Source organism: Leptosomus discolor, chromosome 1, assembly GCF_034619465.1.
Source record: "Leptosomus discolor isolate bLepDis1 chromosome 1, bLepDis1.hap2, whole genome shotgun sequence".
NCBI lineage: Eukaryota > Metazoa > Chordata > Aves > Leptosomiformes > Leptosomidae > Leptosomus > Leptosomus discolor.
The window spans coordinates 32003181-32028439 of record NC_141391.1 but is presented as its reverse complement, the minus strand read 5'-3'; the positions used below and the strand labels follow the sequence as shown (position 1 = coordinate 32028439).

Sequence of the window (25259 nt, the reverse complement as noted above, 5' to 3'; positions counted from 1 at the left end):
CAGAGGAAACCCACGCTAAAGATGAGAAAGAGCTAGAGTTTTGTCCAAATCCAGATCCAGAGGATCTGGCTGTGATCAGAAAGGGATTTGGAAAGTAGAGGTAGAGAGACTCCCAGGAAGCAAGCCATTTAAGAAACTCCAGACATGTACTGAGGGACCAGGGTGGTGGTGGATAAAACCACTCATAATGAGGAAAAAGATACGCAGACAGTTTTTTTTCCATTTAATATCAGGTGGTGTTATAAACTGCTAAAACCAGACATCTTCACATTATCACACTTGATGCACCATAAAATAGGTTTATGTTACAGCGTAAGATTCAATGTTGCAAAACTTACAGAGAACTTCACACAGAAGTCTTCATGTTTTTACCCCTTTTATTCACATCCAAACCCAATAATTCTTATCTGTGTACAAATGGAGTATTTTCTTTCATCTTCTACAGCTGCTTTCCAACCAACCAGTCCTAAACAACAATACCAACATCGGTAGTGGGAAATCAACTAAAAAGTGCCACCGCGGTCATTCGCTCAAGACACACACACTTCTGGCTGTATAGCCGGTTGTGGAATTTTACTGTCCTCGGTCTTTTCCTGCCCAGGAACTTGGCACACAGTCTTTCGTTTGAATAACCGTAGACTCAACCGTAACAAGTCGCTGTCCATTGCTGCAGAATTCGTGTAAGTTTGTTTTGTTGCACCCTGTTGAAATTAAGAGTGAAAAATAATAAAAGAAATAACTGAAAACAGTGGCTTTTAACGTGCAAGCTGAGAAATTAACCTCAAGTACTCTCAGTAATTAGAGGTTTAATCACACATATTCACTAGAAAAGACTGAGAATTAATGATTTTTCTATTGGCATGCAAGATCATAAAAACTACTGTAGAGCAAAATATGGCTAAAGGATTTTTTCTTTCCATTTTAACTTGGAAGAACAGAATGTTGTAATTCTAATAAAAGTACATGGAGTCTCAAGCAGGAGAATTATTCAACAACTGCCTTTGAAATTGTATTTTAACCAATTATTTTTAGTATGTATTCTCTAAATATAGAAAATTCATCTCCAGAATTTAAACCCCCAAATGAGAAACAGCACCTACCTCTAGTCTCAATCTTAAATTAAGCTCTCACCCTAAGTAAAAAATAAACACCCTATAACCTTTTTTAAACAAAGTCTGTTCTCCATTATTTAAAGGACTAGGTGTACTTCAGAACAAACAACAGAAAAATTATCTCTCTACAGGAATGCTTTGCATAGTGGAATCTGTGTTTCCACATTTTGACCAAGCGCTGTAAACGAACCACTTGCCTTTTCATTCTTCATTAACTGCTTACGAATTGCAGAATCCCTTCGAAAGCACAGCGCTTTACAGCAAGGACCCAGATTACTGAGAAGACCGGCTCGCTCTTCTTTTCGTAGAAGTGCAGCCATGTTCAAGGCCCCCAGTTCATGTTCAAAAAGGTTTTCTGCATCTAGAAAGAATTGATATTTGCAGAGATCAAGATATACAGGGTATTTTTGAACGGCAATATGCAGTAATGTGAAATTCCTTAAAGTTTTACTATTTGTATTTCTGCCTTCTAAACAATATCGAGGTTTGGAAAAAAAAAGGATATTGCAGTTTATATCAAAAAAAAAAAACCCGAATAAATCGTTCACCATTTGAAGAGAAGGACGAGTACCCTTGTAGCTTCAGCTCTGGAAAGCAATATTGAGACAGCAATCACTGAGAGGCCTAAAAACGAAGTGACAGCTCTGGGACATAAGAGGGAGTATCATTTATGGTCAGACATGTGTGACGAAAGGTGTTTACTACTAGCACTAATCAGAAAGTGGTCTAAATTTCTCTTCTCTGCAAGACATCAGGTAACTCAGTGCCAACACAGGTTTGCATGGCTACGCAGAAGTGAAATATGACCACGTACAATGATTCTTTTATCCATGGTGGGTGAACCTGGAGAACAAGTTAAGAGATGCTAACAAACCATCCCCTCTCCTCCCAGTGCATCTAAAGCAATGTTAATAGTACTCAAAGCAGCAGGACTAGTCCTTTAATGCATTTATCAGAAGAAACAGGGTACAGCTACAACACTTTAACCGCTTTAAGAAAAGACGTATCCTGAGGTGAGTCTTGTTCTGCGACAAGTCTGTTTCTACGAAATGCAGACAAAGACAAAAAAAGTGCACATGGCTGGACTGCAGCTCACTGATTTATAATCCTTTTACAATAAATAGAAAGATTATGATATTATTGGGGGGGAAAAAATGGCCAGGTATGTAGCCAAGTCCAGTCCAGTCACCTCTACATACTAAAATACTAGGTGTTTAGCAGAGAATCTAACACCTCATTCGAGACACCAGCAAATCTGGGGAAAATATAGCAGCTAAAAGCAAAGACTGCTACAGCAGTTTGGCAGTACTCACACAGAAGAGAACAAAGATGCATTTTTAAACCACTCAGAGAATTTGGATGAAGCTGAATAAGACTGTTTTTAAACAAGGTGAAAAGAAACAAAAAAATTACATGAAAACAAGGGCAGCTTACAGAGAACTGCGCTGAAGTTATCAAGACAATCTCAATGGACAATCAACCCCACAATTAAGTGACAAGACACAAAAAGGCCACTTCAAAGGTTACACTGACAGCTTGCAGAGTCTGCCTAGGTGCCAGATGCTGAGCATATCTGGCAAGTAAGCACGTGCATATCCTTAGAGGAAACAGTTGCATATGCCTTTGTTTAGAATACACGTGCTGTGGCTGAGTAATCGCTATGCGAGGAACCTTCACCTAGCAGATGACAGAGGAAATGCAGACACTTGAAAGCCTATGGGCAGTTCCACATGTAGCAACTTTGATGTGTGAGAGTCTGCGCACAGCAACGGGAAATCACAGAGGCACTCCAAGCCCCCTTCCTCTCCAGAGCAAAGTTCTGCTAAATCTGAGTACACTTAAGAGAGCCCAGAGGCAGTTCTGGAGAGCCTCCTATTATCACTATGGACTTTCTGTTTATTTCTAGAGAAGCACACAAGGACTGCTGAGGTTATTTCGGGTACCGTTTTAAATAGCCAGGCGGAGTGACTCTGCACTGCATTTCCTGTTGCAAGGAATTGCTGGTAAGAAACCTGGAAGTATACAGTGAAATTAAAGCTGCAGGGAGAGAGACATAGTTCATACCTTTACTATATCAGAGTTTGCAAACTCAGGAAGACTCAATATAGTATCAATTACATCAGTTATGCGAATTCTTAAGCATAAGAGCTGATTTTTTTTAAGCTAGGAGAAAGCTAATACTGCATAGAAAGAGCTGCAAATATTGCAGTGGGACATTTAGAGTACTTACTATTAACAAGTACACACCTCAAATTATACTATGATGCATTTAAAATGTTTGCATTTAATTTGACTTTAAAAAAAAGAAAATAGTAGAAGCAGTAGCAACAGCCCATGATTAACAGTTATACAATTTAAAAGGCTCGAGCAGACAGTGACATTCATGGAGATTAATAGGGCTGGGAGAAGCAAGTCAGGTTTTTTTTCTTCCTCTCCACTTATCTGAGACTGTGAGGTTAACAAGACAACTGCATAAAGAATAATGTTGCAAAGAACTAAAAAGTATTGTTTCAAATTAAGAACCAGAATTTACAGAGTAAAAAAAAAAAAAAAAAAATTCAGAAATATCTGCTAATCCCTAAAAACAAGGGCTCTGCAGATAATATTACTTATAAGCCATAATGTTCTCACATTTAGATCCTGGAATAATTTGCACAGAGAACTTATAGAAAGCAAATGTTTCATAGTCAAAAAACCCCAATTCTACCATGGAAGCTGTTGCAAGCAGCTCAACTGGTTCCTGGGATGCCAAAGAGAAAAACCAGTATCCTCTCTCATGCAAAAGCCTTGCTTACACCTACAGATGTGTAGTAAACAGCATGGGTACAGGTCAGGCCCATCCCATCTATCAGGCATGTCTTATGCCACATACGTGCCAGACCTGTGTATTATTTAATTTCCCACTTCTAGAAAAGACATAATACACAAATTTCACTTAGCTCCTTCATTCTGATCCAAAAAGTCCTATCTATGCATTCTGAAGAGGATCCTCACAAGGAAAATACAGAGGACATGAAGCGATGCTTCAGAGAAAAGAAGAAATCTTATTTCTTTCTTGCAACATTACTGCTAATTCACTGCAGAAGATATTCAGCTCTCCAAAAAACTGCTGACACACTTTAGGCTAGGAAAGCATGAATGGTCTCACAAAAAGAACATTCCACTAGGATGAAAAATTTTGTTTAGGCTATTATTCAAGACCTCCTCACCACTGCTGGAATTACAACACAGATTTGATTGATATGCAGTTGTATTACATTCCTGTAATTTTCACACAACACCCATTATACACTTTCTATGGTGTTGAAACCCATAATAATGAACTAATGTACATCGCACAAGGAGCATAAAAGTACAAAAGACAGTTTAATCCCTACAGAAACAATTACCTTTAGGTTTTTCTAACACTTTCTGGCAAGTCTCTTTAATTTTGGTGAAGAGTTCTGGTCCTGCCAATCGCTTGGAAATGCCAACTCTCAACATAACGGCACCGGGTGTGAATTTTAAGAGCGCAGCCCCAGGCTCACGTGGTTCTTTTGGCTGCTTTGGCATAAGACTGGACCAATCTACATCTATAACATCCACAGGATCTGCAAAAACATTGACAGAGAATGAGTTATCTCATCACCATCCCTTACCACAGCTGATTAACTTCACATGCTGTGTACATCCCCGTCTCCTAAAAGCAATATATACCAGATGAACATTGTTCTGCAGGTTTCAGATCCTTGGAGACTTCAGGTAAGAATGTCAAAACTCACTTAGATTGGTGGAAAAAAGGGGAATACAAACACAAAGCTTCTTGGATTAAAAAAACCCTCTCCTAATATTCTGTTTCATTTTTATTGCAACCCCTTTGTGGAAGGCTGCTCGGACCCTGTTTAGCCAGCAGATTTGGACATATCACTTACGCATTCACAAAAGTCACAGTACAACTAAATGCGCCATGACAGATCGAAATTAAATGTTTAAGAAGCTAGTATTTCAAATCTGGATGCTGGATGTTTTTTTCAAAGGGGAGCTATACTATTTATTGAAAAAACACACAGCTGTGTTTGCCTAGTACATTTGTCACAGAAAATACAAACACTGATCATACAGCCCAGATGACCCAACTGAACTTATAACAAGTACACGGTTCCATGCTTCCTAGTGCATTTGGGAAGCATTCAAGCATGGATAAAAATCTGTTCATAAAAATATCAGATCCAAAAAATTATCAAAGGCAAATGGGATAAATGAAAACATGTTTATAACACCAAAAAGCTTACCGTTCTAGCTATATAAAACAAGATAAATATTACCTCACAATGCAGCTCCTGGTACACTTCACTTACCTCTAGACTTCTCAGGCTCACCTGCCTATTACAGAATAAATGAGAAATACTGACGAGCATACAAACTGCATTCCTAATTCAGAAATGCTGTCAGCATCACAATAGCATTAAATGCAAACTGATCTAATCTTTATATTCAAATAATCATAAAGGGGTTTTGCTATACTTTTACCAGGCATCTTCTCATCCTCCTGTTGATCCTCCCGCTTCTCAGCATCACCTGCCAGAATTTCATCCAGTTCGTCATCACTGATTGGCTCGTATTCTCCAGCACCAGATCCCAGTGACTGTACATCATCAATCTTTGCTTCATCCTCTCCTCCTACACAGACAGATACATACTGTAGCTTTAAAGCAATTATTCTTGTTTTCTAAACACGCTTTAACCAGCCTGAAAACAAAGAGGCTCACCAAACTAAACAGTTTTGGGGGGCAAGTACATTCAACATGAAAAGGGGTATTAACTCATTGAAAGACAAAAGTTACTTCTCCCATACATAATGCAGCAGTTTGAATTTTACGTATCTCAGTCTCTTTTTTTTGGTGCAGTATCAGTCAAATTGCACACAGAAGGTCATATTCAGAAGACACATACTGATTGATATCTGATATGTAGTTAATAATACAAATCTAAGTTAATGCCACAAAGTCTTCCAGATGCTTTTGCACATGAATCTAAACTCAGGATTCACTCCAAAGGCTCTCTCTACAAGAGAAAGAGATCCCCAAAATACAAGAAGCTGCAAGATACCCTGACTGAAGCAATTATTCATGAGTTTTAGATTCTTTGTGGAAGTCACAAGAGGAGCTTTTGGAAAGCCATGCCAAACTTCTTCAGTTGTTGTTACACTCCTACCCATCCACCTGCTACGTGCACATACAAATATCTGTGCTGTAGGTGTAAACATGTTCCTTAAAACCTGTAAACACACGACACTCAAACACTGCATTCTGCAGTTTATGAAAACAACACCTGAAGGTATTTGCTCACCTCCAAGACTGAAAGATCTGATTCAAGTATTCAAAAACCCTGTCACTCACAACTCGGGCTTTCTTAGGGTTCTCCACCACAGTACTTGCAATGAGATGTGCCATACAAACTAGACAGAATTTACAGGGGTCCTCCCCTGTGCATGACTCTGCCAATATCTTCCACCTCCCTTAGCCAGAAGGAAAACTGCCTCAGTTTTGAGTTGCCCCCAATTTTTTTTTTCTGCTTGGCTTTGCTACAGAGGGGGAAGAAAAAAAAAAAGTCACTTCAACTAACCTAAAAGTCAGCATGTAAAAAGCAAGTAAAAGACACACTAGCAGAGCGTCAGCTAACTTTTCAGACCACCTGGCAGTGCTTTGGAGGAAGCATATAGCATCTTGGGCATTATTTAAGCCCACTCCTACAGCAAACACATTAAGGTTCAAGACATGAAAATAAATTTAGTAATCATATCCTCACACATTTTGTTACAACAACATACTATACCAATTTGTCCAAGTAAATACCAGGTAACTCCTTAACATCATCAGATTTGGAAATTGTATTTAGTTTTCTAAAAAGTTTTTCCTTTTTAAAAGGAAAATAAAGTGACCTGTCCTAGATTTCATTTTGTGTCTTACGATTTTAAATATTCACTGTGTGTGTGATCCACCTTCTGCCTCCACACTGATCTACCAGATACACTAGCTCACCATAACCATGCTTGGACAGCACAGATGAACCATTAAAAAAAATTACTATATGAAGCAAAAATAATAATCCATAGTTCTCAACACAAAAAAAAATTACTTTCTCAATTTTTAATTTCAAATCAAAGTTAGAGAATGTATAGTTTTTAATCCTGTCGCACTACCTTTACTGCTTTTTTGCAGAAATGTACTTTTATATTAATTCTGCATTAAAAACATCACACACTAAACACATCAGCTAAAAGGAGCAACGTAAACAGGAGTAATAAAGTAATGAAAGACAATGAAGTACACTAAACCTTAGAAAATCATAAATATGCTATATATACTATGCTTTAATAAAATGGAATGCCATCTAATATTTTACAAAAGACATTTATTTATTCTTCTAAAAAAATAATCCCAAATATACTGTGACTTCCTACAGATGATCATTTTCAGAGAAATTAGAACATAATCTTTGAAAAATACGCAAAGGAATACACTTACAAGAAGTGTGCTGAAAGGCTAGACCTAAGAACACATTTAACAACCACAGTCTGTTTAGTTATAGATGCCCTCTTGGAAACAGATAACGTATCTAGGAACAGCTTTTCACCTACTCTTTTCTGAAGTTACCACATTGTACTCTCAGATTTACTGGACCATTCTTCCCTCTATCTTAAAAAAAAAAAAAAAAAATACTGCTGAATTCTGTCCATTACAGCAAGACAGAGCAGACTTTCCCGTGCTTACTCGAAATACTATCTTTGACAAGTGCTTCCACTCCACAGATAATCTCCTTAAACGGAATTTTCTCAATTGTACTAGTCCACCCTAAGGACCACTTTGCGCATAATCAGTTAGGAGATATAATAAGTAATAAATATTCCTCATCATCCTCTCCAGACAACATTTGACTTAACTGCCCAAATTAACAATGAACACTACAGATAATTCTTACTAATAATCTGAATACGATAAGACGTGTCTGCTCCTGAAGACTATGGACTTCAGGCCTTAGCATCCCAAAAATTCCAAATCCTACAATGCCTTTTTTCCTTTCAACAGATTTTAGAGAAGAAAAGTCCTGTAATCACCAAAAAACCCCCAACTTACCGAACATAACCGTAATGTACACCAGTTACTCTGAATTTAGACTCTGTTTCTTTTAGGTTGCTGATATAGGTTAAAAGTACTTCTCTAAAAGTACTTCTCAAAAACCACTCAATAAGTGCTTCTCATCACTACTCCCTTATCCACGCAAAGCTCAAGCTGCCTAATCCACGTGACACACTCTTTTTAAGAGTTTGTCAGCGTTTGCCCCTTACTCACTTTATTTATTAACCCTAAGCACATTTTTCCCCAGTACCATTAAGGCCAACAAATTCAAGTTGCATTTAATAAGACTACCTCAGGAAAGCAATTTTTGGACTGTTGTGCCAAGCCATACGTATGTTTCACCTACTAATCAGACAATCATTTCTATGATAATTGGGCTTTGCAGAAAGACACCCCAAAGAACAGCTCCAAGTCAAAACCTTTTTTTATTTTTTTTTTTCCACTCATTACCTGTCACTTCCAAACTAAAATCTCATAATGACATAATAAGGCAATCAAATGTCGGCGTTATGCTTTAGTAAACTGCCTATTCAGAAATATTACACCTTGGCGAAATCATACCTCAGATCATTTATGTTTCTTTGCCTGAAGACTTCTTTAGAAATGAACAAATAACACTAACACACTTAACACTAGGGAAGATGCTCATCAGATTTCTCTCTTATTGTGTCTGCTTCCACAGCAGAGAAGCTGGAGCAAATAAGCCTTTCAGTAAGAAATTATTCTAATATAGCTCTGTTCAGCACCATGCTCAAAGGGAACAAATAAAATACATGTCAGTCCAGGTTCTTACCCAGAATATCTCACCTTCTAAACTCTCTACCTTTTCGGCCTCATTTCCATCTTCAAAACCTTGTAAAGGTCCTAAATCTTTGTCAGTTCGTTCCTTCTCTGAAGCCACTGAATCCCGACAAGCACCGTCAAATTCCTTTTCGTGATCTCTGTCCAGTTTTGTTTCACTGTGTTTTGTTGATTCTTTTTGAGAGGAGATGTCAAGAGTTCTGTCTCTCTCTCTTTCAACAGTATCAGGCAGTTGTCTGTCTCTCTCTCGGTCCAGCTCCCGTCTTTTCTCCCTCTCCCTCTCTCGTTCTCTGAGTCTCTCTCGCTCCCTGCTTCTCGGCCAGTCTTTGTCAACATCTCGGTCCCAGTCTCTCTGTCTTCCCTCTCTCCGGTCTCTCTCTCGTTCTCGATCATGTTCATGTCGATCTCGCTCCTGAAGCCTTTCCCTGCTATCGAAGGACCCAGATCTGGAATGGACCTGACGATCTGATTCAGGAGAACTTCTTCTTGAACTGTGGCTTCTTGAATCCTGACGATCTGAATAAAATATTTTAAATATATGCGTGTACAGCATGTAAATGTAATACAATTTTACTAGATCAAAGCATTTTAAAGATTCAGGTATGAAAACGTGCTTCTCAAAAGCATCACCTTCAAATTAATAATGCCTTCAGATTGCCTATAGATTTAACTTTACTTAAAAACATAAGGCATTTCTCCCACTCCCAAAAAAGACTTTTAGGAGCTGCTTTCTACTACAACAGAAGCCAAAATGAAGGTGCATAATTTTAACTCAGGAATTTAGGCAAGGGGGGGGGGGGCGATGTGGGGGGCAAGATCATCTCAAAATTCAGAATTTTCAAAACACATCTTCTAAACTAGAATGCCTTGGCTAGCATTTCAGGCATGTAATCATGAGGAGAACAGACAGTCAAAGTGCTTTAGGAGGAAGGTATTTTCCTACTGATGCTGTTCAAATTCTAAAACATTTTAAACCCCCCCCTTTTTTTTTTTTTACAGCATCTACACAAATAAAACAAGTCAATTGTGATTATTTTGATTTGCTACAAAGATGATCCCCATATGCACTGAAAATATGCCTAACAGGAATCATGACAAATACACCTCAGTCAAAAAAGCTCCTGAGATAATAATGGATCTCCCTCCCAGAGAGAAGAGACAATTTCATTTTGCACAGATTTCAGAATTTCCATATCAAAATGAATGTTAATAATGAACTTTCATAAAGAACATTATTTAAATAATAAAACTACCTCAGTGTTCTGTTAGCACAAGCATTTTCTCTTTCTATGAGTTTTTTTTTTTTTGTCCTGCAAATTACTTTATTCCCCAGACAGCACGAACTGAATCTGACTGAATGTTTTGGTGTAAATGAAGTGGTAATCCTGCCTGCTGAGGATCAGCTTTTCAAATATGGCAACATTTGCAGTAATCTTAATTCACTCTAGTTTTACAATGAATGGCAGAGAGCACCTCCCTCTCCCTTCACGCTAATTACAAATGAAAAAGAGTACACAGCCATGCAGGAATGATTTGGGATTTGTACCTTTGCACTTTGTCAGTCTCACTAAAGCGTATCTTATTACCTGAGGATGTGCTGCGACTGGGTTCCCCTCGTTTCAGCTGATCAATTCTGGACTTCCGTTCCCCAGTGATTTCTAAGCTTTTCTTCTCCCTCTCCCTGTCCCTGTCTCTATCCCTGTCTCTAGAGCTACTGTGCAGGATTCTCTTCCGTCCGGTCTGGTCATCTCCACTGCGATGAGCCGACTCATTGGAAGGGGATCTAAGTCTGCTTGAGGCATGGCTCCGATTGCTACCAAGGCTGCTGCTGCGCTTCTGATCCACAGGTTTACGGTGTGGTCCATCCTCTATAGTAACATGAGGGGCTTCCACCTTTTCTCCCCTTGTCCTGTGGCTTCTTCTATGGGAATCTTCAGTGCTTCTTTCTGGAACAACAATGTCACCGCGTTCAGGAACATCTTCATCTGACCAGTCACTAAATGTTGTATCTTCTCTTTTTGGGGGGACTTCTGCCACTGATTTCTCAGGTGGTGCTTCAACTAATTCTTCTTTTGTTACAGGGGGAGTTCTTGGGCCTTTCTTCTTTTTATGATGTGGAACAATTTCTTCATCAGAAACTTCAGAATCACCCTTGGATCTCTTCCGCTTTTTCTCTACATTTTTCTTTTTTTGACCTTTTTTGGGTGAAAAGACCTGGCTTTCCTCAGTTGTTGATTCGTTAGCATACCTTTCCACCCCACTGTCATCATCTTTCTTCTTTTTTGTGGCCTTTTTCTGCACCTTGGACTTCTTCTTGCTGTCATCATGCATTCTATCAGAAGCATCTCTTTCTTCAGAGGGACGGTGTCCAAGACTTTCCTGAACCCTGGACCGGGAGCCTTCCGAAGCGTCTGGTTGCTCTCTTTGCTTATCTGCTGAAGAAACCCTCTCTTTAAACTCTGGTTCTTCATAACGCCGGGAACTTTCCTTTCTGTCCGATTTTCGCTCTTCGTCTTTCCAGCGACACTGCCGCTCTTCTGTAACATGAGAGGGACTCAGTGACCGGGATTCTTGTGGCCGCACAACCTGGCTCAGAAGTCTGTGCTTTTCATCTACAAAATGGGAAAAAGGATGTACTTGTATTGTTTAGGAGGGAGGACATGTGAGCATTTACTACCTCATACGTGCCAAAAAATTTCAATTAAAACACATAATCAATTATTTCAGTTACATTTCTTAAGTTCTCTACTGCTGCTGCAGCAGCAACAGACTATTTCCATTCTGTTAACATCTGGAAGTCACTATCATCTGGCAGAAATAACACAGTGACAAAATGAAGATAGAAGACATATATATATATTAAGAAAAATGGCGTTGTTCATAAAAATAAGGGCAGGAGGACACTTACAAAACCTTTCCCCACATTTTTTGTATTTAAGTTTGCGAGATATTTTCCACAGGCAGAGGGTAAGCTGGATCCAGCTGAAGAGACAGCCCACGCCTACTTACTTTTATCATCTCCACTGTTGTAAGCATCACTATCAGGAGAGTGCTCACGGCGACGTTTGGGTGACTGACGAGGACTTGGACTGCTTTCATTTCTGTGACGCTTCCTGCAGAAGAAACACGTACAGTCTGATTTCTTCAGGATTCTTTAAAGAAAACATTCATTAATTGAGTTTATCATCAATACAATCCCTGAAGTCTAAGCACCTCACAGAGAAGACAATGCACCTAAGGCTGCCAGGAAGTTTTGTCATTTTCTATGCTGTTATTCCAAAACTGCAAGTATAACCAGTTTTCTGACCATACTGTAAGGTACCTTAAACCAAAACTCAAACACTTAAGACAACTACCTTCTTAACAAAAGCTTATGAAAAACTATTAAGATCAATTTTTCCCTGTGGCAATGACCCTTGCAGTGAGTTAACCCCAGCTGGCAGCTAAACCCCCACCTAGAGGCTTGCTTGCTTGCTCCTCACCACAGTGGGATAGGGGAGAGCCTGTACTAGATGATTTATAGGAACCCACAATTCCCTCACACAAAAGCTACTAATTATTTCCAAGCAAAGCAGCCATTCAGGGCAAGACTGGTTTGCTTATTATTGATGAAACAATTACAATTTTATTGTACCAAATGAAGAAAAAGAGAAAAGGCAAATCAGTGCTACACACTTAAAGGAAAGCACGACACATTTACTCAGAATATTGTTCACACCTTCTCTGGTAGCCTTCCAGTACTGAATATTTAGTAGTGCAAAGGGTAATGCATGTTCCACAGAAATTTAACGAATAAAGTCATGAACCCTGACCTAGTTAGCTGCTATCTGACTTTCCAGGCTTCAAAAGGTACCACAGTCTGCTATTGTGTTTCCAAGAATGCCTGCATTATTAAAGGCAAGGCCACGCAAGTATACTTAGAAGGGAAAATGACATCGTCTGACTCAACTGCTAGCTCCTGAGTAGTTCCATGATTCTGCACTAACAAAGCATTGGATTAACTTCACCAGCACAGTACTGATCTGGGGCCACCACCATGTGCCATACATATGCAGGGGAGACATGGCTTCGGACCGGGCCTCTGCATGAACAGGACATCTTCTTCCTTATGATACTGCCCTGCTCACTAATTTACTGAGCACAGCAAAGGACTGCCTTTTTCTTTTTTTCTTTAACTGAAGTAACATTCATATCCACTTACTTGGATTTTCTTTCCTCATGGACATCTCTTGAACTTCTTTCTTCTCGGATATCTTCTCTCTTATCCCTACGGTCTTCCCTTCCCTTTTCTTTGTCATCCCAGTCTCTCTGGCGGTCTCTCTCTTTATCCCTGTCTCGACCTCTCTCCCTTTCTCGTTCCCGCTCTCGATCTCTTTCTCGCTCTCGCTCCCTTTCCCGTTCCTCCCGCTCTCGCTCTCTCTCCTTCTCCCTCTCCCGTTCTCGTTCCCTTTCCCTGTCGTGGTCCCTGTCGCGGTCCCGCTCACGGTCCCTGTCTTTGTCCCTCTCTCTCTCTCTCTCCCGTTCCCGAGCACGATCTCGTTCCAACTCTCTTTCCTTTTCCCTTTCTCTTTCCCGGTCCCTTTCTCTTTCCCTCTCTCGGTCCCTCTCCCTTTCTCGCTCTCTCTCCCGGGCCCTTTCATCTCTCCTATCATCAGACCGATCTACCCTTCGCTCTTCTCTTCTTTCATCCCGCTCGAGGTCATCACTTCGTCCTTGATGTCGCACCGGTGAGCTTGCTCTCTGATCTGTGAAGAGAAGCAGGTTTGATTACCAAGTGCTAAAGAGACATAACACCGCTTCCACTATACTAATAAAAACCCAAGAGCTTTTGTTTTGACAATCTAGATATTAGTTTGCATTAAATGGAAAGCAACTCCCTGCAGAAACTTGGAAATTCTCTTCGGGGAGGAAGAAGGCAAAAAGCAACAATAATTTTGAAAGATTTTTAAAAATATTTAGGGAGCGGGCCTTCCTTATTCCAACCAGAAGTTACTACAAAAACTTTATTTTCTACCAGATTTTTCTGAATGGCTTCAAAAGATAATTATACACCTCACAGCCTAACTATTACTATCACATTACTCAATAATTCAAAATCTGGTATAAGATCTTGAAAAGCTCTGAATGACACACATATGAAATGTTAAGACTTCTGTAAAAAAAATTCACTTTCTAAACCTGTTGTTAAGAGTCATGGGCTTTACAAGCACTCATGATATTTATAATACATACTAGAAGTTACTGCAAAAAAAGAAATACCGGCCTGCCTCATCACAGAAGAAGAGATCCCAGCACAGAAATACACAACCAAATCCACAAGAAAGAGAGAGGCAAGGATGAGATACGGGAAGCAGAACTGCTAGAAGTTTTCATATGTACTCACTGCAGAGTCTTACAGTTTTAGCAGCTGAGTTCTTCATTGTTCAGACAGTGCATTAGAGCCAGGGAGAAAACTAAACTAATGTAGAAAATGACTGATCCAGAAGGACAGTGAAACCTGACTGATTTAATAGTATTTCCTCTCCACAGACTTAGCTGGATTTTGTTAATCATATTCTGGATATTTTTTGAATATTTTGTAAATGTTGACCACTTCATAACAATTTCTATGTTGATGTTAGTAGTATTTGAACCACAACAAATCAATAACACTAGTTTTCCACAATATATGTTAATATCACTACACAAAAGAGCAAAAAATGGCATGAACAGAGGTTGGCATTTTACAGTCCATTACTCTGAGGCTGAAAGTGCGCTTCGCTGTAAATTGAGACAATGTCCACCAGGGGCAAACAGGCAGAGTTTGAACAGGACTAAATCAATAAAACGTGCATTTCCATCAGTTTAATCAATTTTCATCTCCAAGTGAATTAACAATGACTTAATGCTCCCCTGTTACCAGGTAAAATCAAAAGCAAACTTGAGTGACATTTCTGCCATGGATGTAACAATTATTCTTTTTAAAAGGTAAATCATCAATCCATGCAATTGCTTCCATGAACAGGTTTGACACTTTTTTCATGGTGTCTATAACGTTACATTATGATTTACTGCACATGCTAAGTATTAAAGTTTATACAGAAGTTCTGTAGCTCATATTTGTTACATCAGTTTTGGTGACAAAACACCCACAATGAAGTCTTATGTGAATCAAGATGCTGGAAGTGCATTAGACAATTAAACATGGATAGTCAGCACTTCTCACGTGACTTCATTTTTTGAAATGCTGTTCCAGTGGTTGGTTGGAATGCCTACGTATTTGCCTTAGTCAAATAAGGGCAGCCCAAATTGCAAGCTCTCATTTTAAAATCACACTAAATTAATTCCTTACATATCACAGAACTAAGTACCAACCAAAATCCATCTTGATTCTTCTCTGAATGAGAAATGTTAAGGTCTACTTATGGAAATTATGTATTGAATTGTAACTCTGAGGACGATTTACTACTACAAAAAGCGATATAAATTTTTTAAGGAGGAAAACAACAAACCTTATCTCCATTCAAGGTCTTTTTCGTCCCAAAGGGAAACACAAGCCATTCAAAGCAACTTCCCTTCTAGAAATTTATTTTGTTGTGATGATATGTTTTTACTTCCAAGTTTTTTTTCTTCTGTTTTTGTTTGGTTTGTTTTGTTTTGAATTCTTAATAAATTAAGAACTCAGTATGATATGAAGAGCACAAATTACATAATAATATATCTAGGATTTATTGAGGGTGGGGAGGTGGAAGCGATGTAAGCTAGAATGCAAAAGCCAGCCCCAGGACCCATTCAGACTGCAATTTCAGCTGACAAGAAAAAGGAAGCACAGAGATTAGGTTTGTTGAAATCCTGCCTTGAAGTCGAGAGAGAATATAAAGCAGAGTAGAACAAGCAACAGATACATTTCAGTGGGCTAAAAACAATTCTCAAAGTAGGATACAAAACAAAACAAAGGATTTGAAAACCTGAAGTTAAACAACAGCTAGAACATACCTGTCACCTCCAAATCAAAACTCAAGATAGAAAGAAAACCCCCTGTAATTTTACACTTATTCTTTGTAGCTGCTCCTTTCATTTCCATGCTGTTTTAACTCCCTAACTCCTCCTGTTCTCTTAATTGACAAGCAACACAAATATTTTCCAGAGTGAAAATACTCGTACTAGGTTCCTTAGAGACAACATAGTACTCTTTCAGGTTCAGAAGTGTGACATCTTGCATGCTATGTCTAAAAGAACAGTCTTGCATACTTTTTCCATGATCATTGGTACCTGTACCAACACTTACCAGCCAATTGTTATTGGCCACAGCAAAACATTCATCAGTATTAAATTTCCCAGGCAATAGATTTTTGAATTAATCATAAATTTAAACTGTCACTTACTTTAGCAGTCAGTAGTCCACAACTAAGTCACTCTAGCAGTCATGCCTTCCCCAAAACACACTCAAATAGTTTACAGTGCAAAAGTACAACGTTTCTGTACAGACAAGCAGAACTAGTAATGAAATGCAATCATGACTCTAAGCTTACACATGGATGCACATGAAGTGGAGGAGGAGGCAAACGGGAAGAAAAAGACATTTTACATTCAAGTTGTACAATAAAATCTCTTGAAGAAGTTTAGGTTGTTCGAAGACTACTTGGATGAATAAAAACAGAAGGTGCCAAAATCTAGCCATAGGGAGAGAGAAAGGCCACAGCATTCAGGCATACACTGCCAATGAGAGACCTTACTACACAAGTTAACATATCAAGGATAGGACTAGTATCAATATGTGGTGTCAAGTGAGTTACTAATTAATGGTGTGGGGTTGGAACAAGGAAGAAAAGGAGGGAGAGAGAAACACACACATTCATACATACATTTGACTACAAATGTATGTGTAAAAATACACATTAAATACCTCTTTCTCTGTTGTCACGCCTGTCCCGTTCACCGTGTCTTCTTTCAAAAGAGGAATCCCTTGCTTGTTCTCGACTGTCATAGCGATCCCGATCAGGGTAGCTACTCCTTGATTCCCAGCTGTCATGGTAGTTTCCACTACTGCTGTGACCATCAACCTGAGATCCTCTAGTCCCCCGACTTCCTAATAGAAATGTATCAATATAAAAGATGAGTTTCCCCATGTAAGGAAATCCACTGATATTTTATACCAACTAAAGCAGTAACTTTTAATAAACCTGAATCAACTGTCCATGGAAACAGAAACTGTATTGTCAAACTCTACTTAACCAACAACTCAAATTTCACATGTTTTAATTGTAAAGTTATTTTCAAACTACAAATTCAAGCCTTTCTAAATCACCATCCCCTGGTTCATGAGGTCTCCTCACCAGAAATGTAACAGTCCAAATGCCAGTTCACATTTGTTCTGAGTAGGATGCAATCTTAATAGACAGTGCAGCAGGAATAAGCAGAGAAAGTAGAGATCATTTTTCCTGTAAAAACTGTGTGGCATTTCCCTAATGAAAACATCATAATAAGCCTGAGAAAGCCAAAATATATTTACTATAGATGGTTAAAAGGCAATAAGTGTTCTACAAAGTGCATCAGGCTTCCAATATACCGCCAAAGATTAAAATCCCACTTTTTTTTTTTTTTTTTTTAATCAATCAAGAAGGGGTGGGGGGCGGGGAGAGGTGGGTGTGTGTGAAAGATGGTTTTCAAGTACTTAACATATGCAATTGCTTTTGAGAGAACAGAAAAAACGTGCTGCCCAGTATGAGACACACTGCCCCCTACAAATCTTCCACTATGCATCAGCCTCTTGTGTTTGTAGCCTATGGGAAAACCTAGGGTTGCAGAAACATTAAATAGAGTGGTGTAAGGGTTAGGGTTTGTTTTAAAACAGGATGGTAGAATCCCAATGTTTTGGCACTTTAACGAACGGAGAACACAGAAGTGTTGTAAATTTAAGCAACTGCTCTAATTTAACTACAACAGAATTCAGCATAGCTTTAAAAGCATGAACTATTTGGCAGCATTTCCATATCAAATATCAAACAAGATAGTATGAATGTCAATATTCAATCTCCAACAATAGGGACCCTTATTAATTTTTTAAATCATGCAATACCCTTGTCAGATAGTTCTGGACCTCTGCCTCGGCTTCTGCCAGTTCTATCGCTTCTGCTCTCATTTCTGGAGTCACTTCTGGAGTCATTCCTTGTTTCAGCACGAGAGCTCTCCTCTCTGCCATGCGACCTTCCATAGCTGCGCGAGTCCTCCTGATACTGGTCATCCTTTTTATGGGCATCACGACTCTCTCTGTCTCTGTAGTCATGGGAATCCCGTGTGGAGCGCGAGTCTCTTTGATCACGACTATCTTTTGTATCTCTGCTATAATCCCTCGTATCTCTGGAGTCTCGAGTGTCTCTGGATTCCCTTGTCTCCCTCCGATCTCTGTTGTCTCTTGTCTCCCTCCGATCTCTTCCATCACGAGACTCTCTGTCATCTCTATGATCTCTGGAGGTACTCTGCTCCTGGTCATAATCACGATCATCTCTTGTTTCTCTTTCTTTTTCCCGTTTCCCTCTAGTTTCTGTAAAATGTTTAAAAGAATGTTCAATACCTAGCTAAATCAGAGCAAGCAAAAATTTAGCACACGAGTAACGCTAAAATAACACAATCAAAATATACTTCTGAAACACTCACAGAAAATCAAAATTAATATCTGAGTAGGAGAAGATCATGTTAGGTATCTACCTATATATTCAGTAAGCTTTAAAGATCTTTTTGTGAAGTTGAACCTGTACTTTACAAATATTTACCTGTTCAAAAGACAGTAAGTATAATAAATTTCAACCATACTAGAGAGCGAGCACACTTAAGTAATTTTAAGGTAGGATCATTTCTCCTCCAATCATAGATTCCTTTTTTTTTTTCTCTCCACACACACATATTTTCAGGAAATTTGTCCTATATTTAGACCACTTCATTTTAAGATCTCAATGCCCTGCTAAAGTCTTTTTCTTTTTAGATTACATATTTATAATGTTACTGCTACAGGAAGCTAAGTTTACAGCCAGCCTAAAAAAAAAGCTGACATATGTACTCTTTGTAATCTGTCTCTTGAGAGAAACAGCATGTTTGCCCATCACAAACTGCTCAACCAGCTTTCCAGATTTCCAGAGGGAACGACTGTTTCTTTGCACACACCTCACAATGTCAATTAAAAAGACAATAGACAGAGCAATCAGCGATGACTGGATTAGGATGTGGGCACCTCAAAGAAAGAAGTAATAGTTACAAGTATCCTGCTGTCACTCAGCTGATCCACTAGTATATGCCTGATACCAAGAGATCACTTGCCTACTGACACCATCACTCCATTATAGAAGAAACACCTAGACAGATGCCTACAGGATCTTTAAAATCAGCTGAGCCTATATAAGCAATCCTATCAGGAATACTCCATCACACAGTCCCTGAAAGCAGCAGCACCACCAGCACAGGAATGATAATACAGCCAGTATTTTTTTCACCCCTTAGCCATTGGGATAGGTGCAGACAGCGTTACAACTTGAAAATCAAGTTCCAAAATGCAATTTGCAAGCAAATAAAAATTATTCTTAAGTGTTATTTTTTTATTCATACCATCTCGCCTTTCGTGGCGTCTATCATGAGACTGTGAAGTCCGATCACGATCATGTCTTCCCTTTTCTCTTCCAGGAGATCGGTGTCTCGAAGGGCTTCGCTTCCTCTGAGGAGACGAGGAAGAGTGGGGTGGATAGGGAGAAGACGATCGCCTTGCAGGTGGGGAAGCTGTCCTTTGATAAGATGGAGAAGGAGTTCTTTTGCGGTGTGGGGAAGGAGAATGTCTTTGAACAGAGGAGCCTGACTGTGATGAAGAGGAGTGATGTCTGGAGGACATGGGAGAATGACGCTGACCTGATGGGGAAGCAGACCTGCAAGGAAAAGTTAGAATAGGCACACATCTAATAACTTGATTTGAAAGGTTCTTACCATACCCTACAAAGAAAAATAAAAGAAAGCGATTAAAATAATTTTTGCATTCTCTCTACCTTCTGTCTGCTGAAAATAAGTGCTGTTTCTACAAAACACCAAACTAGGTCTTCCCTCAAGGGTACCAAGGAAATCCTTTCAAAGTAGGCTTATCTTTAAATGGTTAGTTTATTTAATATCAAAGAACAAGTTGCACAATCAAAATTATATTACACAGCTACCGGAATGCTTTTTTGGTGGAAGGGAGAGAGTAGTCAGGAACTTCCCCACCACCTCCAAACCAAGAACAATTGTTTTCTTCAACATAAAATGCTTTTTGCAGTTCATGGTAAAATTAGGCAGATAACTTTCACACACTGTTACCTAAGGGAATTTTTCTTCTTTTGTTTCCAACTGCATTCAGTTTTTTTAGAAAGCAACAGTGTCTCCTTCTTGTGAACTTTTGACTTGTTTCTTTTATTGTAAGCATTGATCTTTAAACGATTTAGGCCTGGACCCTAAAAAGACATATGCCTAGCTACTTAAAATTTTAGCAAACACCAATGTTTACACAAACAGGGAAAACTCATATCTAACAGAATAAGATAAAAGTATACAAAGTGTCTCATCTTCGAAATCCCATCACTTAACTAAAGATCATTTACACAAATTTCCTCATAATACATTATCCCATGCACTGTCTAATGTGGACAAATACACACTTCAAACCTTTGAGCTACGTAGTGGTTTTTTTCCCTTATCAGCATCAAAGCAACTTGCGAGTACCTTTTCTCATGAAATGTGCATTGCCCTTTATTCCCAACTCTCTTACACTTTGCAAAATTCCAGAAGCTCTAAAGAGAAGAGCAGGAGTCAGAAGACATCTTTGAAAAATCCTACTTAATTTCAGTAATTTAGTGTCCACTTTTAATTGTCCATATACAGTGTTGGTGACTTCAAAAAAACATCCAGATTGTACAGATGAAGCTCTCAGTTTCAGGTGACTCACAAACGAGGGACTACTTTACCAAAGACAGCAGTGCCTCCCTGTAATCTTCTGCAATGGCCCAGCAGTTGGAAAAGACATATAGGTAACACAGTTTTTGCTGAATGTCTTGCAAATGTCACAAGAAATTCTTTTCAGTGAGACAGCTAATGTCAGTTGGGCTCTGAAGAGAATGAGCTCTGGAATAATTCAGGTTAGCAGGCTTACAGCCTGTCATGACTATCCAAGAGCTGAAACGACAGTTGCCCAGCCAACGCTACTCAGCAGCAGATCTCCAGGCTAAGTGTCCCGGTTTGGGCTAAATCAGAACTAATTCTGTTTTAGTGCTTTAACTTTTCAGTTAAGTCCCCTCTAACTAACGGCACTTTCTGAAACAGCAGCATGTTTTTCCAGACAGTGACTGCTCCTAGCAGTGATAAGGCCTGGTGTTTATAGTTCGTACCAAGGAATGGTATGCAGAGAGGCCCTTGCTTATACTTGTTCTTATAGCGACCAAGGTCACTGCTAAATCTTGTTGGGGTGCTGCAAGTGAAAAGGGTCACAAGCGTGTAAAAGGTCGCACCTGCAGGGAGGAGAGAACTGGACAGGTGACCTAAACCTGACCAACAGAGTATTCCATCCCATATACGTCATATTCAGTATAAAGCTGAGAGATCACGAGGGTCTTGCTCTCTTGGTCTCTTCCTCTCTTCTTCGATGGCCGACATCTGAGGAGGACTCTGTCTGCTCTTCTATCGTCGATCCCAATCCGTGCATCCCTGAATCCAGTGCCTGAGTCCAGCTCCTGTATCCCATCCCTGTCTGCTGCCGAGTCCAGCCTGGGACTGCCCCAGTGCCAGCCCTGCAGTGTAGTGGTGACATATTGTCATCAGGGTGGGGGGAGCTGGGTTCGGTATTGGTTTTGTGTATATTTGTACATATTGTATATATTTCATTTTTTCCTTATTCTTATTATTATCTTTTCTTTTATTGTTATTGTTCCATTAAAGCTGTTTTAGTTTTCTTTTCCAAACCGTAAAGTCTCTCTCCCTTGTTCTCTTTCCTTTTCCCTTTTGGGAGGGGAGAGGGGTTAGTAGAGAGCGTCTGTCATTCGTTAGTGGCCGGCCCAGCCTCAAACCGTGATACTAAGGCTTCTTAAAGACCCAGACTCCACAGGTAAAAAGATTCTCCTCATGTCAAGAACACAGAGCAATGATTTGGCTTCCAAGGAGCAAAGCTTTGGGAACAGAACGCAAAGTGAAATCACTGGCAACCTGAGGTAGGAACTGAAGTCTGTAAGGAAGTCCTTTTTGGATAAAAGACAGCATGGTCGGAATCTTCTATTAATATCAGCATTTCATCCTTCCTTCTAGTCAATGTCAGCGACTCAAGAAAACCTCCTTCAGAGCCCCATGGAGTAATATGCCAATTACCATAGGACCAATATCACAAAGATGGTGGTTTTACAGCCAGATTTCACTACAGAACCAGATACATTCACTAACGGAAGCATCCTGACTTGATTGTTGAGGCACTTCAGACTTGTCAATTGAGAGCAAACAAACAAAATTTTTGCAGGACAGGCAGAAACAATACTTGAACTGAGCCACTTCATCTCCACCAGAAAAGTGGCAGAACGAAAGAGGCGAGACAGCAAAATAAATGAAATCAGCCTTTGGAACACGCTTAACTAGGACACTGAAGAACAGTCTGCATCTGCTTTTTTCATTCAATTCATACTGTGTCTGTAAGCTGGTACGCTCAGATATTGCCAGACCTAGAGACCATCCCACTGAGATGTGTTTATGATGGTCAATGCCACAGAATATTTGGACACCTCAACAATACACTAACATTCTGTATCTCCTTGTCTGAAGACCTAAAAGTGCATAGGATCCAGCTGATGTGCTCCTGATGTGACTTAGGGATGCCTGTAACTTCTACATACAGTCTGACTTCCAGCATACTTAGGTCTAGGCTTTTTTGTCTGGCAAATTAAAAAGCCTCAAGGTCCCCTTGTGCATGCTACAGGTAAACATTCCGCATGGACGACTGGAAAGAAGAAACTGTTTCTCTGTCTCCATAGATATATACTTATGTTGGCTGCAGCTTTGCATCACAAGAAGGAAGGTCTGATCAATGGCTAATCCTGAGGAAAGAAGTAACCTGCATGCCTTTAAGATGACAATTTGTACACATTGTCACATTCAAATGAAACAGATGGCCTGGAATTACTAGTAGAATTTCCAAGGCACTCAAAGTAAAATTCTGTCAGGGTCAGAAATGACTGACAGAATCCCATATAATTTCATGACTTAATTCTTTAAAATAAGACTACATTTACTTTTCACCATTAAACCATTATTACAAAACATGGGGTTACCAAAATTGGCTTTCATGGAAAGCTATCAACAGTTTGGAGACAAACAAGACATTTCAAATATCCTTCACTCCTTCTAGCAGAGGCCCATTTATCTTCCCTGCTTAACATTGCCTTGCACAACACCTGATACATCTGCACAGGACCCCCAAGCAGGCAGTGACAAACGAAATACTGCAGTAGGTTAGAAAAAACAGGGAAAAAGAGGACTGTAAAGGCATTTTTCAGTCTCCTTACTACTGCCAGCTGCAGGGAGAATGGGCTGCTCTACTGCCTTCCCTATAAACAATTCAATTTAAAGAAAATGTCCATCAGTGACTTCTAGCTTAAAACAATATAGTGTTGTTCCTGCTGAACTGAGACACTCACCACAGCAGGAAAAGAGCTTGCTTATGACTCCTACAATTGCTGAATCGACGGGTTTTATTTTGCATGTTTTATCAGCATGCAGATATATTTGACATCTGCTGTCTTCCCCCCACCCTTCAACAGAAGTGCAGAAAACGAGTATGCCTCCCTCTCCATTACATAAACGTAGCACTGCAGTAGTATTTAGCACTGCCACTCTAAACCTAAGCTTACAGACTCCTTCAGACCCAAATAAGAAGCCTCCTCCCTTATTTTTAACGGGTGGTAAAAGACTTTTTCTAAGGCCCCTAGAACTAGCAGGATGATCTCTTCCCTGAAGTTTCCTGCAAGAAGGGTCTTCGAAATTGCCCTCATATTGCACTGTTTAGCCAGTGCTTGGTTTCCAGGAGAGACATGTAGAGACAGGATCTGTGTAGCACCCTATCCGTTCTAGAACAAAGAAACTCTGTTCCTTCCCCATCTCCAAGACAGAAGACTTCTCACATTTTCTACTTTTTTTCAGAAGAGGGAAGGTGAGGAAGGAAAAAAAAGTTCCCAAAGGACCACAGACTGACTATGTCTCATATCAGACTTTTGAAGTTCCACCTAAAGCCAAAACATTTGAGAGGAACTGATAATGGAAGCCCACACCATCACTGGTGTTCTTGACATGACAGGTGCTCTCAATGTAGTAACTTGGAAAAAAAAAAAAGTCTCAGAGCTCAAATGTTTGAGACACACACATACCCACAACAGACACACAGAAACAAATAATCAAACCAGAGGAAGTTTCTAAACTAGAACTATTCACGGAAATAAAATCCATGCAATTGACCTCCCACCTGCGAGAGGGCGAGAAGTTATGTTTGTGGGTGGTTGACTTGGCTGGAGCTCGGGAGGTTTGTCTTCGCCTTGCAGCAGGTGGTGAGTACTCCCTGGAAGGGGAAGAATTACTGCCAGAATGATCTGCAGGACTAGGAGAACGCTTCTGTCTATGGGAGCTTTCAGAGGGATCCCTGGGAAACGACAGCAGCTTGTTTAATAGGCACAATACAACATTAGTAAATTTCTAAGAAATTATAAACAACTCCCAAGACAGAAACTGTGCTTACAAGATCAAGAACTATCTTATAGAATCATTTGTTCCGTCTATAATTTCAGATATGAATTAAGCTAGCAAAACTCAAAAATGCAAGATATGCACTAAATTTCCTGCCAATCACTGGACAGTAAAATACAATGAATATGGTAAAACCAAAAATGTATTCTTGTAGTTCTACCTAATATTTCATGCGGCGGTGAAACAGAATTTCTATCAGTGGAGAATTATCTTGCTACCTTATTTAAAAATTTCTGTAATGTCAGAACTTTATTTGAGAAGCCTCAAGCTCAGATATATTCAAACACTAATCACAGTTTCAAGTGAATGAACGAGATATGTCAGAACCTTCAACTATTTCAATCAGGGTACATCATGAAGATCTGATACTATTTCTTAATTTTTATTATTTAGGAAAAAAAAAGACAAAAATCTAACATTGAAATAAAAGGGTGTAGTCCTCACAGCAATACCTGAATACAGTACAACG

The 25259-nt window shown here is 39.4% G+C and overlaps 1 protein-coding gene across 3 annotated transcripts in view; it reads right to left on the bottom strand.

Moving 5' to 3' along the window:
• Window positions 1-359: 359 nt before the first annotated feature.
• The window catches only part of ZC3H13 (zinc finger CCCH-type containing 13), a 43811-nt gene continuing 18911 nt past the window's right edge, over window positions 360-25259 (bottom strand). The window contains exons 8-19 of one of the 3 annotated variants that reach the window (XM_086476551.1): window positions 24513-24686; window positions 19610-19920; window positions 18090-18554; window positions 16917-17099; window positions 13233-13776; window positions 12041-12144; window positions 10618-11643; window positions 9038-9547; window positions 5616-5771; window positions 4502-4702; window positions 1310-1473; window positions 360-701 (exon numbers count right to left, since the gene is read on the bottom strand). In XM_086476551.1, coding sequence (XP_086332677.1) covers window positions 531-701; window positions 1310-1473; window positions 4502-4702; window positions 5616-5771; window positions 9038-9547; window positions 10618-11643; window positions 12041-12144; window positions 13233-13776; window positions 16917-17099; window positions 18090-18554; window positions 19610-19920; window positions 24513-24686 — 4009 coding nt within the window. In that variant the 3' untranslated portion in view covers window positions 360-530. The remainder of the gene's footprint in view (window positions 702-1309; window positions 1474-4501; window positions 4703-5615; window positions 5772-9037; window positions 9548-10617; window positions 11644-12040; window positions 12145-13232; window positions 13777-16916; window positions 17100-18089; window positions 18555-19609; window positions 19921-24512; window positions 24687-25259) is intronic. The other 2 variants (XM_086476557.1, XM_086476566.1) reach the window with 2 other exon arrangements.